Here is a 21,221-nt window from a genome sequence, read left to right as displayed (position 1 = left end):
TGGATATGCATCCGGGAGACGAGTACCTTGAAGGGCCTCATACTTCTCATTATTGACTCATATTTTAGCCTTCGTTCATTATAGCAAGGCATCCGTCTTGTTCGATTGATTCAGTCCTATCCAATTCAGTTGATGTTGTCAATCCAGTCGCACTTCTGGCACCAGTCGTCACGCGATGGAAGTGACTATAGAAGGGAATTGGATTGGTAATCGGATTTATTGAACACATATAGAACGTAACTACAAATAACTACGTCAGTCTCACTGAGTTACATACTCCAAATATCACTGTAACTACAGTACACATTAGGCCTAAGTCTTCTCAGTATTCCCTAGCCGTTGCTCGGTAGCGGCTTCAACGACGTTTCAGCGGCGCTTCTCGAGCTGCTCCCGGCTTTAGCTACAGCAACTGTCGACGACTGACTCACTCGCTCAGTCACCAATCAACGTCTACATGCAGTAATATATTTGCTGTCATTTATATCAACAGCTATAGAAATTACACCCGTTTTTAGCCTACTTTCCTTTAGGGAAAGGTCAAGCTTATATCACCATGCTGTGTGTCCCGTTTCACCTTCTTGTTGACATATTTACGTAATTGAAAGTTGGTATGAATACGGCCAGTGGTTGCCCTCCGATTCCATTCATTATGATTTCCTAATCAGTAATAACATGCTTGACACGCAAAATTGAGAACATTGAGAAGCTGGATTAACACATGCAACGCTGACGGTTAAGCTCTTCCCGAGCATAATGCCGTGAGAGACTCATATAAGTCATATAAGGCTCCTGCAGTTTATATGCTCTTGGCGCTACAGCGTTTAACCTCAAAAGAAAAGTTCTCCATGACCATAACAGTTCTTTTTACATTTATGCGAATAAATCACGGGTCTGGAGTCGTTAATACCTGAGGTTTCGTTATGCATCGCAAGAAACGGTGTCCTGTCCAATGGAACGAAGCTGGCGTCAGCGTCGGCGTCGTCGCCGTGGGACTTTGCAGTTTGCTGCAGGAAGAGAATTACGTAAAATCCAATGTACCCAGCAGAATAACAAGAATGTTTCAGTAATGCCGTGCTGAATTGCAGTACAAAATATAATCATGCAAACAAAGTAGCAAAGGTGTGTATAATGTCTTTCTAAGTTCGTAAAATCATATATCCCAGTCAATACCGAATATCCAGTGATATGGACCTACTGCAGAAAACGGTCTGGTCTGGTGTGCCTACACTTTCTTATAAGTCTTGTGACCTCGGATGTGTTGAAGGAGACAGGAAGGATTCACAGTGCTTCTTAAATTTTGTTGTCAAAAGACACCTTTATTATAATATTCGTTGCTGCCGTTCAAGCCAAAATTTTATATTATACTGTGGTAGTGGATTTTGGGAGTGCATATCATTAATAGTATTTCATGATGGTATAGAACTAAATTCTGTAATGTAATAATTGAAGTAAGGGAGCTTCATAAAGCACTATTACCATCATAACAGGCTGCACATTTGTGCCCATTATTTAAACTTCATTTGGGCCTGGTTATATTCTCCAATTTGGTGCAGGGAGAGTTGTCATTAATAATGGTTTATGATATTTTGCATCCTAATGGAAAATTGCCCCAAGAAGGAGCAACGTTTTCCTTTTGAGTCCGAGTTTGAGTCCAAACGGGCAAGATTTTTCTCCTCTCCACATCATTCATACCGTTTCTGGGGCCCACCCAGCATCTTATCCAGAGAGTATGGAGGGTTCTTTCCCCATGGGCAAAATTGTCAGAACGTGAAGCTGACCACTCCCCCAACTAGTGCCAAGGTTAATAATGGTGGAGATATACTTCCACTCCCCCATGCATCTTGATGGTGTAGTGCTTAATTAGTTAAGCACTGAGAAAACTGCCTTTTTACTGATCCACTTTTAAATTTTCTTTGGTGAGAAATGAATGCTAATAAGAAGTTATGCTCCATTTCTTTGGTAATTTTTATTATGTGGCAGTTTTACAATTGTACGAGCATTTCAGTGGGGCAGAGTATATGAAGTACATGTTCCAGAAATCGCTATGAAAGAACTAGACAAATTATTTGTAGTGCAAGTTCCCTTAGCTGTAAGTATGAACATTGTCATTTCCATGTGTGAGATGCATGTAGACCTGTGCGAAGAACGTATTTGGCTGGAGTAGGTAATCTACTCATACTGCAGTAATTCAGATTAATAGGGCAAATGGGTAGTGTAGAATTAATAAAGAGTCAGACTTACAGAACATTTATTATATGTTAATATTTTAAAGACAGTCTTCACAGCAACATAGTTAGACCAACACCTTAATATGTTCCTACCGTTTGATATCATCATCATCATCATCATTTATTTACATTCCATAAATCCACTACATATAGGATAAGGAATTAGTCATTGATAATACAAATAACACTACATAGAAATAATAATATAAATAACAATATAAGACATTCAATACCATAATCACAGTTGATTATTGGAGTCAAATTTACAATCAAAGTATTCTTCCAAAGAATAAAACGAGTTCATCAACCGTTTGATATTGTCTAATTGTCATTGGCTTAAAATATTTGGAGCTTATCTAGAGCTGTTTTGCTGTTCTTTGTTAAAACATATTCTTTCAGTCATAATACATACAATTATAATTATGTTTTAGATAACTTAAAATTGCACACTTTATTTGAAATACAGGTGTTATTTATGAGGAACGTGGGTAATGGTTTTATTGCTAGCCCTTCACATATAGAAACTGTTCATATGAGAGTTCCAGTCAGAAACATTATAAACTGAAAAATTTTTCAGCTTTGTTTTAATATAGTGTATGTCCTGTTGGCTGTGACTTAGCCACAGATAAAGTCTGTAATAACATGAACATCTCTGATGATAATTTCTTTATTATTAACCTTTATGTTTAATTTGGTTATTTTGTAGTTGATTGAATGAATGAATGAATGTATAAGGGGTGGGCTTTCTTGGCCTTGCACCGTGACCACAGTGTTCTATTGTGCCTCCCCTTCTGATTATCCCCTCAACAATCCTGCACGTCGAATGAAGCGTAGGATTTTGTACGTGGGGATGTTGAAATAGTCACTTGGTTCCATAAAATATTGACCCAAGTGATGCAATCTTAAATAAGCTAAGGCCTCACATTCATTTTCTTCTTGACACCTCTCACAAGTTGTACTGTTACTTAGTTCCAGTTTGAAGAGGTGTCCTTTGAGGTGACAGTGTCCTGTAAGTAGTCCTACCACCCATCGTAGCTGGTTCCTGTTTAACTTAACAGTTCCTTCGCTCTTTTAGTAGAGGGCCCTCATATGGCTCTCAGGGCGGGCTGTGTATTTCCAAACTTGCTAATTATTATAATGAACAGTATTTAGTTAGAAATCAGTAGTAGTAATTACAAACAGAAAATGAAACAGTGGTATTTAAGATTTGAGGCTTTCACGGTGGTGACTATGAAGAAAGCAGTCATCTGGGATTTGGCACCATGTATATGTGGTGTTAACCGACGTTTCTGAGGAACGTATCGCCTCCATCTTCAGGGTAGAAGAAAAAATATAAGAAATCTGCAAGCGAAGAGACCATGAGAACCGGTAAAGCTTTTACCTTTAACCCTGAAGATGTGGGCGATACGTTCCTCCGAAACATCGGTTAACACCAGATATACACGGTGCCAAATCCAAGAAGACTGCTTTCTTCAGTGGTATTTAAATTTGACAGGTGATATTTCATTCAGGAGTATGTTAGGCAGGACACATGGCTTGGTTGAGAAAAAATTTATTACACAGAATTGTGTATTGTATATTAAATGTTAACATGAAAATTTGTTAATTGAATTTGATTTGTTTCATTTTGGTCCGTCACACTAACAGTTACAATTACAAAAGACAAGTCCGTCCAATGTGACTATTTCAGTTTTTCACTTGATGATTCACTAGCCTTACATGTTTCGATCCATTTGGATCATCTTCAGAGGCACCAAACACTTTTTAGAAACCACTATCACAACAGTAACAGCACAGCGGGCCAAGGAATCACAACGGACAATATTAAGAATCTCCCTAATCAAGTTACATAGGAGGCACAACATCGGCCACCTTGAAGAGAGACGACAGGGGTTATTGACACGAACCGTATGGTTTATGTATTTTAATTTTTAACAAAGTTTTTTAAAACTTTAAAACAACTTTAAATATTTCTATAGCCAGAAAGGCTGCTGTGAGTGATAGGTGGAACATTGTGTACTTGGACATTACATGTGTATTTGATATGACAACTGTTGTGATAGTGGTTTCTAAAAAGTGTTTGGTGCCTCTGAAGATGATCCAAATGGATTGAAACATGTAAGGCTAGTGAATCATCAAATGAAAAACTGAAATAGTCACATTGGATGGATTTGCCTTTTGTAATTGTTAATTGAACTTTTGGAAAACAATCTGTCCCTTTTCCATACTATGTCTGTAGACACTTCTTTTGGATTGTTCCAGACTGGGATGATACACATTCCCCCAGGTGAGACAAGCACTAGGAATGGATACAAGAAGTCACCCTTTTCTTTCTTGGCTGGTATCTTTAAGCGTAAGAGATTCCAGAGTGACAAAAGTAATGCAGAATTCGAAGATCCTTCTTCTGTTGTAAAGATGGACAGGTCATCTGACCATCACAGTGAGTAGAGACTTTCAACGTGTGAGAGAAAGTAAATTCACATTACTTGTACTGATAGCAGGTACTAAGGTACATTCTTCAAATAATTTAATACCTTTCCTGGGGAAAACTTTACAAGATGGTGATTGTGTACTTAGGATTCTTCAGCATGCAGCAACATAATTTCAGCTACCATGAGACTTCCCGAAGAATTCTAATGTCATTTGTGCTTACTAGACCCAACACAAACACACTGGTAATCTAAAGTGAAATAAAAGTATTCCAATTAGTCCAACCTAAGTTGCAAGTAGCCTTTTTGACGTGCACCCATACCCAGTGCTTGAGGTGGAATGAAAATAGAACCGGGATGCCATCCTGCCCCACCTCAAGCCCTGGGTATTGTACATTGCATTTACTGCCAAAGAAGTAACGGGATGCTTTTAAGCCATTTAGAAAAGAACTGGGATGCCATCCCACCCCACCTCAAGCCCTGCCCATGCTTCATAATTTTAACACCAAACTTATGGCAGAATTAATCTTTTATTTATTAGATCCAAAACAAACGTAACAAAATAAAATTAACCTGACATCACACTATTTGCTTGTCTGCATAATGTGCCTAACTGGTTTTTCAAGAAATTAATTCAGTTCATATGTTTTATGTAATTTTTCTTGATTTCAAAGTTTATTTTATCACCTTTTGCAAAATCCCCGAATAAGACAAACCTATGAAATAAATAGAAACTTCAAAATTGTCGCAGAACTGCTGTACAAATTGCTAGGTTTTTTAACTTTGACCATCATCTGGTGTTCTGAAAATCACTAGAGACAACAGCATTTCAGAAACTGGATCTGTTTTAATTTTTAAATATTTTTACTGTTATCTTCCATTGACAAAACCTGGTATCAGGGGTTTATATAGTTGTAGTTATACTGACATTGGATGTCCAGTGGTTGATGTCATCTCTTTCTAACAAACCCAACAGAGTAGATGTCCCCCCTCACCTGAGGACAGAAACAGATCCAGCTTCCAAGGTGCTGTGTTCTTTAGTGTTTTTCAGAATACCAGATGATGAACAAAGTCCAATAACCCAGTAATTCTGGTTGTTATACACCATCACTAGAACCGTTGCAGTACAGATATACTATGGACGCTGCCTAGCAAGAGAATTGTTTTGACTAATTTGAGAAATATTTTTCAGCCAGCATCATCTAAACTGGCAGACACCCTGCACTTGATATATCATGCCAGTGGGATACCTGTCCAAATATGAGTTAATAATTTTGTCTCGATCTTGTGAATACACCTCCACAGTCTGCTAGTAAATTACATAACTATATAGGAAATGAAAGCGGCATAAATAACTGGTCATGCTATTGTTAATTTATATAACTGCTTCCTTCCACATTCTTTCATCATTCATAAATCTTCCTCCTGTTACATGTTGTATAATCTAAGCAGTTAGAGAATTGTTGTTTTATAAACGAAGGATCAATAATTTGTGCTGTAGGTCAGTTTTGCTTTTACTTTTCCAGCATCTGTGCCAACATACGAGTATGGGGCTGTTCCAAGGGTTCCTTCCACCCTTTCAGTAACAGCAGTGGACATCATGGTGCAGGCACAATGTTGTCCACCCTCCCCTGCAATATCTAACCTTACCCTCACCCCAGGGCGTACACGTGATATTGACCAGGACATGGAAGCTTTGAGACTTTCTCGTCAGGATAATCCATTCCTTAAGGTACATAAGTCAGGCCATAACTACTGAGTTAAGATGGAGTAATTCAAGGGACAATAATTTTACAGCTAAGAGGAATTGTCAATTGAGGAAACATGCTGGAAACATTTCGTAATTAAATAACATGAGTACTGCAGTACTTTAAACTCAGTGGTTAATCATCAGTCTGAGAACTGTTTTTTATTAACACTTTAAACCTTCAAGCTTTATTCATGTATTGTCTGTGCATTTCACTCACTGCTGCTACCCAGAATTAGTATATACACGTAGAAGAACGTTAGTTAAGAATTTCTGAGGGAAGTTTATTGTGTATGGAAACTGGACACAGTGGCTTGTTGCCTAATAGACTACAGCTAGCTTTGACCTCTTATCCAGTTGTGTACCAGGACATCTTTTCCCAGAGAATGAAGCAGCTCAAGCATGAAACTGAACACTTTTTTTATTGCTAGTGGGATGGGACTAACTCCCTTGCATTGCAGCCACTTCTGGCCTATTGTATCAGCCCCAGATGATAGGTGAGGGTGATTCTGGAGCAATTGGTGGAATGAAGATTGGCAGGGGAAACCGGAGTACTTCGAGAAAACCTGCCGCAGCGCCACTTTGTCCACCACAAATCCCACTTGACACCCGGGCTGCCCTGGTGGGAAGCCAGCGACTAACTGCTTGAGCTATGGTGCAGCCCAACTTAACACTTACTCCCATCTAGAGCTGCCATTAAGAATACATGTAGCTTTACCTCACACCCCTGCACATGCACAGCTTCGCCTTCGCCTTGTATGCAGCAATGATATGCAATGCATATGCAAGGCAAAGAGAGACAGGTTTACTCTGAAATTCTGACATTGATGTTGAATGCAGAATGATCATTTCAGACACTGGCTCCATGTTCAGTATCAGAGACAGTCTCCAGAACTCATTTACTTCCTGAACAGTGATGTGGCTGTTGGTTCAGGAGAATTTTAGTGCATTTATTTGTTATGAAAGCATGAAATCTAATATTGTTTTGTTTTTTTGTAACATAGGTTTTGGCTAGCAGAGAAAGCCTGGTTGACAGTTTGGAGGAATCAGAGTCAGATGATGCTAATCTTATGTCTCAGGTAAGCTGGAGCGATCGTGCTCAACCTCTCACATCATCTCGCTCATCAGTCAGTTTATCAAAATTTTCACCCCGTCATAGTAAAACCAAAGTTCCACTTTTTCCTAGAATTGTAGTTTTACACCAATATAATACATATTAGTATTATATTATTAATTAGATATCTTATTTTTGAGTCATCACATCCCACCCAGCTTACCATGAAGTCCTACAGCGGGGCTCATTCCACCAGCTGAGAAACTGAATTAGAAGATAATTTACAAATTTTAAACTTCTATGTTTCTTCAGGCACATTTCAGTGGTGTATTTTGTAATCTGCATGTATACTTCAAATCAGAAGACTCAGTATTAGCCATTCTTTGTGATGTCTCACACTTTTATTGAAATACTGTTGGGGCACTATGCTACAAGCCGGAAGGTCATGGGATCGAATCCCAATGAGGTCATTGGATTTTTTTCAATTTATCTAATCCTTCCAGCCGCCCTGGGGCTCTGAGGTCGACTCAGCATCTAACAGAAATGAGTACCAGGAATATTCTTGAATGTTCTTGGGAGTAAAGGGAAGCCAGCACATAAGGCTGACAACCTTACCGCCATCTATGAGCCAATTGTCTAGAAAAAGTGGGAACCTCAACATCTCACAACCCTATGGGCCTCCATTGCCTGTTACAGGGATGCCATTACCTTTTAGTTTTTTACTTTACTGTTGGAACATGCAACATGATAGTGCAGACTATTCAGGTACATTACAGACCATGAGCTAAGTGCAACAGGTCAGCACATAAACCCACTTTGAAATAAACATCTCATATTATTATTTACCAACTTAAATTCATAGATAGTAGAATTGTAAGTGGAAAACATGCCTCACTGGCACAGTTCATTGCAGAGATATTTACTTTCTGTACAGAATGAGTATTGAAATGCATTTAGCTCCAGCAGTTCCACTTGCTAATCCTACAGAGAATGGATGATTACTAACAGATCAGTTCTGGAAATAAGTGTACAGTCTTGTAGTGACTTTCTGAAATCTTCTGATGAAAGTTAACATCTTGTTTTATCACAACAGTCATATCTCTCTAAAACACTAGTATTGAGACTTAAAACTGGATGAATTTCTATATGTGAGTTTTTTTTTCTGAAAAGTGCTCCATCATACAAGCTGAAGTAAAAAGTTTTTACTGGACTAGTGCTCACATAACTCTTCATCCATTTGTGGCTTATTCACAAAGTACAGTGATGAAGCGCATCAGGTTTGTTGTTATACCAGATTGTTTGAAACATGATACTGTAGCAATACTTTTGTTTCAAAGCAAATTATATAGATCTCTTTCTGGTAAGTTAAAAATTTTACTAAGATTAGTACTTTCCTGATGGTGCTGTCTCGCATTATAATGACAAGAATTCTAATACTAATTCCAGCCCCTGTTATTATAAAGATGATTTTGGTATGGACACTGAGCAGCATTTCTTTGCAACATCACATGGTGCAAGTGGATGTGGTGGGAATAGGGGAATAGTTGAAAGACTAGCAAGAAGACAAGGCTGTAAATCCATTATTTAGAGAAGATCATGACATCATAGCAGCTCTATGGGCAGTTTGATGTAAAGACTCCCTCAGTCACCTCAGGTGTTCTACTATTGTAGACCACAGCAAAGTAGTGATGACACTTGAAGAAAGTTTCAGAAAAGACTGAACAATTTTGGGTCCTCAAAAAATACATTGCATTATTCCTGCCTCAAAAATCCAAGTTCAAGTAAAAGCATTCTCTGTAGAAAATATGTTCAGCGTGACACATAATAGTTTACTTGCAATGTGAAGAGTATCAAGCGGAGAGCATTAGAGGATTTGAAACTTGTGAGTATTGTGGCGTGCTATCCACCGGGACCAGAAGCTCATGAGAGGATCCTCTCTGGTGCACTGTGAGCCAGTAACACTAGTGACTTCATCTGGCATGAGGCAGCCCCAGGCACCAGACCTAAGCTCAAAATTAGAAGACGTAATCACAGCAGCCAGGTCACACCTGAACAACAGAGAATTTCAGGAGTTGAGGAAACTCTGCCGAGTACCCGGACATTTTTGCTGGAGACAACGAAGACTATGGGAGGACCAACAAAGTGTATCACCGCATACCTACGGGAGACACCCAACCAATTCGACAGCGACCGAAGAGAGTACCCCTGGCAGAACAAGTGGAAGTGAAGGAAATGCTTGGCAACATGTGACAACAGGGGATTATAGAAGAATCAGACAGCCCCTGGTCATCCCCAGTCATTTTGGTTGGGAAGAAGAATGGGAAAGTGTGTTTCTGTGTGGATTACAGGAAGCCGAATGATGTCACCAAGAAAGATTGCGTTCCACTGCTCTGGATTGATGACACCCTGGACATGCTGACTGGAGCCCAATGGTTTTCCACTCTCAATCTGAATAGCGGCTATTGGCAAGTCAATGTACACCCAGACAACAGGAGAAAACAGCGTTTTCCATAGGTCAAGGGTTATGGCAGTTCACAGTCATGCCCTTTGGCCTCTGCAGTGCTCCGGCAACCTTCGAGAGACTAATGGAGACAGTCCTACAAGACCTCATGTACGACTCATGTCTCGTGTACTTGGATGACGTGATTGTAATGGGCTGCACATTCCAGGAGCACCTCCTCAACTTACAGAAAGTGTTTGAGTGGTTCCGAGAAACCTGCCTGAAACTCAACCTGGAGAAGTGTCAACTTTTGCAGAAAGAAGTCAGGTACCTCGGGCATGTTGTATCACCAGACAGGATATCTACTGACCCAGAAAAAATGAAAGCTGTGCATGAAATTAGAATCTTTATGGGCCTATGTATGTATTACAGGCAATTTATCTCAGGTTTCACTAATATTGCAAAGCTGCTAACTAGACTCATGGAAGAGAAGCAAGCCTTCCAGTGGACTCCAAAGGTGGAGGCTGCCTTCCAAGTGCTAAAGGGAGCCCTATGTGCTGCGCCTATTTTCACCTACCCACAGCCATGAGAGAGGTTCATTGTGGACACAGACGCAAGTAACTTCGGGATTGGAGGAGTACTCTCTCAAATACAGGACAGACAGAAGTGTGTCATAGCTTACTACAGTAAGAAGCTAAACAAAGCAGAGAGAAACTACTGCATCACCCGACAAGAACTACTTGCCATAGTGAGGACACTGGAACATTTCCTCAAGTATCTGTACGGAGAACAGTTCCACCTGCACATGGACCACTCTGCACTAACCTGGCTCATGAGTATTAAGAACCTAGAAGGACAAACTGCACGTTGGATACAGCGCCTACAAGAGCATAACTTTACCTCTGAGCATCATCAAGGTCAGAAACACAACAATGCCAGTGCTCTTGCAAGGTGACCCTGGCAAGAGCAGTGTACACACTGCCACAAAGCCAAGACATGGGCAGATGTAAAGCAAATACGTGCTATTGCATCCGTACCTGCAGCCGGCTGAAACCTGGTTGCTCTAAGAATGGAACAGCAGATAGAACACATGAAATGGAACCCTTGAACAAGGTGTCTTCTAGCCCATCTGACAGTAGGGTATAAGGGAAGAACAGGTCAGAATTGAGACCTGATTACAATGAGATGCGAAGAGATTATGAGATGAGATACAAAATGATACGAAGAGATTACAATGAGCCAAGATTAGCGGTGCAAGAAGCGTTGTAACATTGGAAAAGAAACATCTAAAGGGCATTATAAGTAGAATAATTGTATTTGCGACTGTAAAAAGTGACTCCAATAAAATATTTGTTCAAATCTGGGAACCCACAAAATTTCTTGTCACATTGCCTAGCAAACACACAATAATATGATGAAGAGTGGGGGTTCATGTGCATTACAGGTGAATGACAATGAAAGTCAAGTAATATCTTTGCATTTCTCTGACCCCAGTAAATTTTTCACATCCTTCACTGTCAGACCTTCAGATACAAAATAATTATAAAAGTAGAACTAGAGACTGCAGCATGTTGCATATGTGTTATCAGAGAAAGTGAATGCTGTTGCACCACCATCACCAGGCTTCACAGCTAGCTACTGTTGTAGGTAATATTTCTACTTAAGTGGAAAACTATTTGTACTATTTTAGTGAAAAAGTCTGCTGGTTTCTCTTTTACAATTCTTATTAATGTTGCATTACTTATGTAACTTACTGTAAACTTTAATCCAAGAGCCATGCTAGTGAAAATGTGCATCATCACATATTAGAATGTATTCTGGCATGTCTGGATTATCAGATATCATTTTGACAAACTGATGATAAACTGGCAAATACATCTAATCATCACAGTTGCTGAGCTATGGTGCAGCTTGTATTTTATATGGGTAAAATTTAAGGTCACTATATAAGATTCACCATGTACTCCTATCAGACATAATCCTTGAGTGTGCATATTAGATGGCCTCAGTCACCTGTTGTTGACAGACACCATCACTCTGGCAACATTCTCAGGTATGCAAACAGATCATGGTCAGCCAAGCAGCTTTTATGAGTGTTAGAACCTTCTTCACATCATAATGTAACCCATTAGTGAACTGTGTTTGTAGAAGGCCTTGCCTCCTCCCCATTGGTTAAGCTCTTGTTGAACATTAGCGTCCATTTGTCTATAATCCGTCCAAATTGCAACATTTTTTATTTTTCACTTCAATACACACTCTAACACTAAATGTTTCGGCCTCAAACGGCCATCTTCAGGTGTTTTTTTACAGATATTCCATTAATATTGTGTCGAAACTGCTACACTGTTTCACTGTTCTAATTCATTTTAAAAGCCATGCGCTGTGGTCTTCTTTTTAATTAAAATGAGATAAAATTCTTTTATACTTTGTTACTTATGGTTTTTCTTCACACAGGGTGTCATCATTTCCGTAAAATATAAGATGTTTTCCTTGGCAGCTTGTTCCTCACGTTAGTTATTTGTAATTTATAAATTCCTATATTAATGTTGTTTGCTATTCATTATTATTATCATTATTATTATTATGTTGTGTTTGTTTACTTTTTGTACTCACTTTCTCCTGGTTTGTGTTTCCTCCTTGACGTGTGGTGTTGTCTTTACTAGTGCTGATGCAGTGTAATTGTTACTGTATTTATATGTTCTGGTTATGAGGAGTGGGGAGAGATTGGGGGGGGGGTATAGTGTTTTGTTGTGTAATTTTGTATAGTATTTCAAATATAGGGTTATGTGTTTCAATGTTTGTGTCATTCATATGTAAATCTTGTTTAAATTCTGTTTGCAATTCTGTAATTGATCCTGTCAAATGAAAAGCTCTGCAGCATGCACATGGTCCCTCAGTGTCCAATGCTTCATGGCAAACTGAAGTAACTGTTATAGAGTCATCACACCTACCATGCCATCCCCTAATGAAGGAACACATAATTAAACTGGCTACACCATTTCTGCCACACCCTGCTTTGTAGAGAGAGTTGTGTGTAGCAGTGTGGGGTGCTTCAAGGAAGAAACAAGTTGCTACTTGGATGAGTCTAGCGATTGATTTTCTGTAATATAATGCATACTGGAGTGCTGAGTATTATAATGTAAAATAAAATAAGTCGTGGTTTATGTTACAATTGGCTATAGTGGATATTATTTTTAGTGATCTTTTTTAAAAATATTATAAACTCATTATTAAGGGGGTTTACTTAATACAAGAAAGGCAAATAATAAATTATGTTACTTGATGTTCAGTTATTTAACATATGTTTTTTTATATTTAGGAATTCCCTACAGATCTTGATGTGGATCCACTTACATTACCAGAAATCCACGAACACATGATCCGCAGTCCTCCACCAACCACGTGGCCCAAGTCGCCAAACTTCAAGGTATTCCGCTTCCCCATGCAATCAAGTGATGATGACTCAAGCCAGGTAGAGTTCAGTTGAAATTGATTTGTAGAAAGAGGACAGGTTTTGCACATACGACCGTACATTTTTCCATTGCTCTCAGAAAGTACAGGGGTTGCTGTAATTGAAACACTTAACTGACAGAACAGTATAAATTGGCATATGCAGTTTCTGTGACAGAGTATCAACAGATCTACAGAATTAGTATGTTTTCATATCTTTGTTTGTTGTCCCATGGTTGCTGTAAAATATGGAATCTTGGAAAAATGGGCAGGTGATGGAGCCTGACTGATCTAGGCACAGAAATGCAAAGGAAACACAGATGTGCATAAAGTGACGGGCATAGACTTAAGCAGAATTTAACCTGGCTACACTGAAGTGGGCTGGGCAGCAAGCTGATGAACTTATAGCTCAATAACATGAAATAACCATGCGTATGTAAGCATTATAACTCTGGAATTATAACTTGATAAACTGCAATATAACCAATTCCTACAGCAGTTACAAAAGCAGACACACAAGACAGGTCTCAAGAAATTACACAGTATAAGTCTACAAGACTTAAACAAGAGAAACACATCATTGCACTCTGAACCATGCAGTAACAGGCTTGAAACAAAACATTACCCTGAAACATAACATAATTCTTTGCCCAAACCAAATACAGTAATGATAACTTACATATAGGAATTCCTCACTCACACAATCACAAAACTAATGTGATAATGGCAAAGGCTCTCTGCCAGGATGTTAGTAGTCTGCCAAAATATAATTTAGAAAAGCTGGAATACAACATTGAAAAAAATCTTAGAGAGAATAAGAAACGACCTACTTGCTTTGACATACAAACACTGAGAGACTGAATTCACACACAAGCAGGCAGAGAATAGGTAACTGGCTTGGAAGAACAGATGATATGACATATAAACGCAAAATGGCTCTGTCATACCTTGGAAAACAGGAATGCAGTGTTGCAGCTAAGCAGTCAAGACCCAAGGGCATCACATAAATGTACTGAGCTGATGAGATTGGCTCATTTGTTGTTTTGGTGGTGGTGGTGGTTGTATTGTTGACATTTGCTGTATTGGTGGCAGTTGTTATTTTGATAGTGGGCTCACATATTCTAGCCACAAACACCGAACAGATGATTGGTGCGGAAGAAGAAGAAGAAGAAGGATAGTGTGACTTGTAATTGTAAAGGCTGAGAGAATTTTAAATTAATTAAAGACAGCCAAAGGTTGCTGAAGTATGTGATGGTCCATGTATGTTAAGGAATTGTTTTTTGGTGGTGACTGAGAAATTGTGACTTGTGAGGAGTAGTTGATTAGGAATAAATATGGAATCAACTGCCCAAATTATTTTGAATTTTCTAATGTTGTGTGTATAGTACATTTGGTTTCCTAGAATTGTGTCTTAGTTATTCTATAATTATATCATTATATGAATATGTGCACTAAAATTGATGGTTATCAAAAGAATTGTATGCCAGTTTGATACACCATACAGGAAAGTTTGCATCGGTGTGACAGAAAATCACCATTGAAGGTTGTTTCCCCAAGACATTCTCGCATGAATCTGGACGAGTTGTCTGCAGAGATATTGGGCTCTTCATCTAGTCAGCCTGCTGTTTGTTCTAGACTCATCTCTCCTCGTCTACATCCTCGGTCCAGCTGTGACACTAAAGGTATGACAGTATTTTCAGCTCTCGGTTCTATTTGCTCAAAGTGAAGGATGAAGTCTTAAAACTGCAGTGGCACAGTCAAGGAAAGTAAATACTTTGGCAACAGATTCATGGCAGATCCCATGAGTTAACCCCTTAAGCAGGGACATGAAGCAGTAATTCAGGCAAGGAGAATGTACACACAGTGACTGCAGATACATGGGATGCTTATCAATTCAGCATACATATTCGTTTCTTTAGATATAGGACATATTGCTGAATGTTGGAAGTGTCATGTGTGAAAATCTTTATATATTTTGAAATCAATCCGGACAGTACTAAGTCTGTAACACCACTCAGTATATGGATATTAAGTTATGTTCTTCCTCATTTAATTGAATTTGCATTTACTAACTCTTTCTGTTACAAAAAGGATGTTTATTGAAAGTAATTTATTCATGAATTTTTTTCCATTAATTTATGGGTACTAGTCGGAGATACACATATGCACACATGTGTGCACTCATGCACATACACATGCACACACAGAGTTCAAATGTTAACCAGTAATTTAGATCTTTCTCATCAACAATCACACTGCCACTCATTGGTGAACTGTCATCAGGTTTGTCAACTCAAGTGTCTGAAAGTATATCAGCATAAATTTTATATTCGTATCTAAATTTACACTGGGAAACCTTTCTGTCTTCATACTAACTTATACTATGTCAAGTAATGTCATAACCATAAACATTTCTTCCAGAACAGGTAAATAAGAGTTGTGGATTTTTACTTGATGTGATGGGATTTTCTGCTGGATCACAGTGTACCAGAATAAAGTTGCTGGATGGCATGAAAGATGACCCCAGAATTTATGATTAAAAATGTAGCGTTGGAGCTATATTCCAAGATAAGATTACTATAATTTCTTTTTAATTATTGTTCATGACCATGTCTGCTGTGGGTGTTACTCCTTTTGGTACATATATTCATGAGCATACTGGTTGGCAGGTCTTTGGTTTTTCTCCAGTGTTCTACCATCTTTTCTGTTACACCAAAATCCTGGGCAGCAGCACAGCTATTGAATGACTTACCAAATGTGACCACTTGTAACTTGAAATAAACATCATATTTTCTTCTTGTAGCAGGCTGAACCAAGATGGTGCCTCAGTATTAATAAGATGTTGTTAGCCTTTACATTTACATTTACATTTAGTTTCATTTAATGGATCCAATCATCTCCCCGTAGGGCTGGATATAAAACATTTCACACATTACAAATTCATGATGACCACACATCATACGTCCTTTGTCCAAAAAAATATATAATCAGGCCTCATGCAGACAGCACAAGTTGTCAAGATAACACACATTGGCCATGGAAAAACCACTGTCTTAATTCACACCTTGCCATTCTACACACACTGCCCAGCCATATCATCAGTACAGTTTCATTATAATATTGTCACGCGACAAATAACTTCATGCCGTCTTGGATGTAGCGAATTTATTGAACTCTTGCTCTTACAATTACACAATTCACAATCTCACAGTTAATGCCATTGGCATTATCACAGTTTTGTCTTCTGCTGTAGTCACTGCCATGCACTCCATACAACCCGACTCGGCAACTGCTAGACTGCAACTGACTGGTTACTCTGTCTCTAGTAACTGGCTCAATGCTCACTACTCACTACTCTAGTAACTTCTGCACTAGCAACACAGAAAACAGTTATGTGATAGCTTTCACTGTTGCATGACGTCATGTTTACCAATTGCCTACCAACAGTCACTGCACGGGCTCCCCTGTTGCATGACGCCGTGTTTACAAGGCGTTGCTGGGGAACGCTGCCGAGAGTTGTTTATCGCTGCATAACAACCAGCGCACTTCAACTCGGCTCGCTTCAGCTCTACTCGGCATGGTACGGAGAAACACCGCTTTCCTTACTGTTGCGTAACCTCGTTTCCACTGTTGCGTAATTTGGCAACTGACTGTTTATCAAGGGTCTGCCTTCGTGGTAACTTGTTCCACCTCCCATTGCCCAGCAATGGTTAGACATGTCACAACATATTGAAATTCGTAACAAACACAGACATCATACGTACTGCCACACTTACAAGAAGCAAGTCTCAACAACGTATAATACAAGCACACGGACCATTTATTAACTTTTAACTTTTGAGCCCCTTGCATGCTTGACAAATTTGTCAGTAGAGTAAAATGAGTTACTTTGCAAATAATTTCGTAAAACAAACCTAAATTGATTTTTATCATTTTTTAAAACTGATATATATGACGGCAGAATGTTAAATAGCTTGACGCCTGAATAATACACCCCTCTCTGACAGGATGATAAGTGTGTTGTAAGTATATGAAGGTGGTCATTCCTTCTTATACCAATCATATATACAGAGTTATTGGTCTGAAACTTATCCAGATTATTAATAAAAAATGTCATCAATGAGAGCAAATATGCACATGGGATAGATTATATCCTTTTATGTAAGAGTGATGACCTGAGACTAAGGTTTGTTATGAACAGTCACAGAGCATCATTTATGCTATTCACAGCCATACTGGTAGTTCACTGAATTTCTCTTTGGCTCAGATGTTTATTTATGCTACGTTAGCTGTTGCATATGGCATGTGGTGTGACTTCATCCTAATGATTTTGCAGTTAAGGTAATTGTGGTCACACTGTCCCACCACGTATTATTTTGTTACACTCTGTATGTTAATTATGTGTGTCATATATATGAGTCAAATAATTGTGATGGTTATCATTGCAGATCGCAGCTCTAACCCCTTTTCCCTGCTCAACCCAGATGTACGCCGCATGCACACAAATGTTGCTGATGACAATGTTCTCTTGGTGTCTTCAAATAGTGATGAACAACAGCAACAACGTCGATTTGAGCTGAAAACTCCCCCACCCAAATTACAACTGCTGTCTAGCAAGAGAGCTGTATAATCGTCCAATATTGTTATATAATAATGAATAACAAGTCCTGTGATGCAGGGTGAAGTGAACCAACTTAGTCATGTTATCGCCCGTCCAATTCTGAAACTTTACACAGTCAGGTGGACTTGTTGCAGTGTGTGGGTGAAGAACAGAGCACATACCTTTCATTGGAAGATGTAGGATTTTACGCTTGAAGATATGCTGTTCAGGAGAAAGATGGGGAAATGCTGAACAACATTCTAGTACCCTGTTGCTCTTATCAAGGATTCCTTCAAACTAATTATTGATAGGCAAGGCTTTATTGTCAGAGAGTAAAATAGGCAATACAAATAGCACAGAAGTGTCTTGAACTTTCAATAGTCCTTGGATTTATAAGGAAAATGTCCATAAACTGTTCCACTGAAGCAATTTTTATTAAATAATAGTATCAGTACTGCTGTTGCCTGAATTTCAGAACTTTCAGCTGATTAAAAGTTTAATTAATTAATAATCTGCCATTTATCACTTCAGTGAGTCTTTGACATATTAACTGTTTAATATACATAATTTCTTCAGGTTTAAAATTGTGGTAATGACATTAAAAAATATATACATGCAGAGAACATTGAATGTATTTAAAACTAAATTATAAGTTTAAACATTTAATGGCATATTGTCGTATAATATAATTGATTAACACTAACAGCCTCATAACTTCATGGAATAGATTCCTTATAGAGAAAGTAGTAGGCACTCCACTATTCAAAAAGTTCCCTCCCTTTTATGGAACTCAAAGGTTTATTACCCCTATCCTGACCCAAATGAATCCAGTCACTGCGTTCAAGAAAATAATGTGTGAATAAGGAGTCGGTTGCCTAATTGAGCCACCAATAGAGCTATTTCTAATCTAGAAGTATTCGTTTGTTTAAGCATTGTCATTGTCATTGACGATTCCCTCCCCGTTTATATTTGAGTCTCGGTTATACATTTCTGACTGTTGCTGAACGAAGTTTCATTCATGTTCATTTCATGATCATCTGTTGTTTCCCAGTCCCACACCATTCTTTTGCATCTTTTATCTGTCTGCTGTTGGAGCATGGGGGAGGAATTTCTGTCAGAGAATCTGAACAGAAAATACCACTTGGGAGTCTGAGGTGCAGATCAGAGGTAACGTAAAATTTATCTTAGAGAAATAGGGTGTGAGAATGTGCACTGGATTCAAGGGGGTATTTGAGTATCATCTGAGTAAGTATTAGCTTCTCAAGAGCGCTGCTTCATAGAGTTGGTCATTCTGTATCAATTACTTTTCGAAGAGGTCTAAGTCCTGTGTATGCTCTGAACTATAGACTCTTACGATCTGGTTACTGTTACTGATAAGGTGGATTAGTTTGGCCACATTACTTCACTGCCTTATCATCCACATAGATTTTTATTTGTATCGAAACCCTAAAGTAAGGTGCATTGTGTTTGGTAAGTGCTCTGTCCTTGCTGTAATTGTAACTGATGTAGATTTTCTGGCCACTTTTCATTCCACAATTCACTTCCATCAGTGTGAACAGAAACTTCAAGCTTCATGGGGGAGAAAGTTATTTGATATAAAACTGGGAGGAATAAACAAAAATCAGTGATTTTACAGTACAGTTCACCATAGATGTGTGTTAGAAGCTATGCTTTTGAGGCACCAAAATATAGAATAATGAAAATGGAATTCTTGTATTATGTATTCTGCAACTGCAAATAGTTCTGTTGGCTACTTCCTATGCTATGCTGTCTGCTACTCATATATTAGATTATTGGTCTTTCCTAATCCATATAACATATCAAATCCATGGTCAGAAGTCTCTGATGATAAAGGTTGTTATTGTATTTTATGTGGGTCTGTTGGCATACTTGATCTTCATTTCGCTTTTAGTTCAAGATTTCATATATATGCCCAGGATTCAGTCTCACTTGTGAGAAAGATGTCTTGAATAAAGGTCACAGTGATTCATAAAATATACACATTGTGTCTTATACAATAGTTTTATAAATAGCATTGATTTTTGCAAAACCCCACACAATTGTAATAATTATGCTTATTAAATATGTGCCATTGAAAGTGTTATCTAGCCTTATGCTACTGTCCTGTCGTCTGTCTAATATCTGCCCAGTTTGCAACACAGTGTGCATACTAGACAGCAGAGAGTCATCATGCATAAATGAAATCTACCATTCTAATGCCACCTCAGAGAGTATTATTTGCCTATTCTTGCCACAAAGACCTTCATACCATTACTGTTGGTAAAGTTTGCCATTTGACCTTATGAAGTAATCATCTTTTTTAAATTTTCCTAACAAATTTATTCCAATAATTAATTTTTGGTTTAATCTATCCACCACTAGAAATTTTCCTTAAAAATTCATTGAATATTTTGGAATTTCAATAAAGTTGGGCATGGCTAATTCATGTACATAATAATCCTTCTTTTTAATTTTCTCAGCAATAGGTCTTCCAATCAAAGACACTAATGCTCCCATGTCCTTGTGCCTTCAGCGTTTTCTCCCACACTTAGCTTCTTTTCCAGACAAATTATTTTTCTGGCCCCCCCCCTTTTCTTCCATTTGAAATCAGAATGCTTCTCTCATTATTGTTCTGTATAAGAAGCATTTCTTATTATACTTGTCTGTTGTTCACGCTCTTCTTTGCATTGTTAATATCTTCTATCTTCATTTTATATATTTGTATTTAATCATTTTTGTTTGTAGCCATGTGTTTTAATAATTTGCTTTAATTTCATATTTATGTAAGAATTTATTTAAATCTTAAATTAAATAATCCTTTCAGCTGTTATAAATGATCATATCAAAGTTATTTTTACATCTTCTTTGAACTGTCATTGTTTCAAGTTAATTCATTTCTCCTCTCAGGCAAGATGGCTGAAGAATTTTCAGTCATGTGTGAATGTGTAAGTATTCAATTATAGTCTGAGAGAAGCAAATTTCACATTCCTTCTTAAACACCTGAGAATTGATATCAGTTCAGTAGTTTCAAACCATTAATTTTGTTATTTCTGAATATCATTATTGCCCACCAATCACTGAACTCAGGAATGTGAAAAAGGAAGTAAATATGGGTATCTCTTGAATACATCTCAAACAAAACTGCTAAGGATTCTGATTCTTGTCATTTCCTCCAGTTTTTAATTAAGTGTGGAAAATGTATGGCTTTTATTTTATTATATGTGATGGATTAACGCTTTCAAGACTGAATTTCTTCTGAACATTGTATAGAAA

The 21,221-nt window shown here is 38.1% G+C and overlaps 1 protein-coding gene across 2 annotated transcripts; it reads left to right on the top strand.

Moving 5' to 3' along the window:
* The first annotated feature begins 333 nt into the window (after positions 1 to 333).
* LOC111875705 lies at positions 334 to 20,052 on the top strand. Of its 2 annotated transcripts, none has more exons than XM_023872159.2 (7): positions 334 to 1,119; positions 4,491 to 4,668; positions 6,184 to 6,389; positions 7,409 to 7,483; positions 13,218 to 13,325; positions 14,853 to 15,030; positions 17,797 to 20,052. In XM_023872159.2, the coding sequence occupies exons 2-7, from the start codon at positions 4,497 to 4,499 to the stop codon at positions 17,976 to 17,978; spliced, it is 921 nt and encodes a 306-aa protein (XP_023727927.1). In that variant the 5' UTR covers positions 334 to 1,119; positions 4,491 to 4,496; the 3' UTR covers positions 17,979 to 20,052. The 2 variants fall into 2 exon arrangements, with proteins under 2 accessions (XP_023727927.1, XP_023727926.1); XM_023872158.2 differs by having other exon boundaries at positions 337 to 1,119; positions 13,218 to 13,370.
* Positions 20,053 to 21,221: the final 1,169 nt, after the last annotated feature.

Source organism: Cryptotermes secundus, unplaced genomic scaffold (assembly GCF_002891405.2).
Source record: "Cryptotermes secundus unplaced genomic scaffold, Csec_1.0 scaffold478, whole genome shotgun sequence".
Taxonomy (NCBI): Eukaryota; Metazoa; Arthropoda; class Insecta; order Blattodea; family Kalotermitidae; genus Cryptotermes; species Cryptotermes secundus.
The sequence above is the reverse complement of the archived record's forward strand: the minus strand, read 5'-3'. Positions and strand labels throughout refer to the sequence as shown.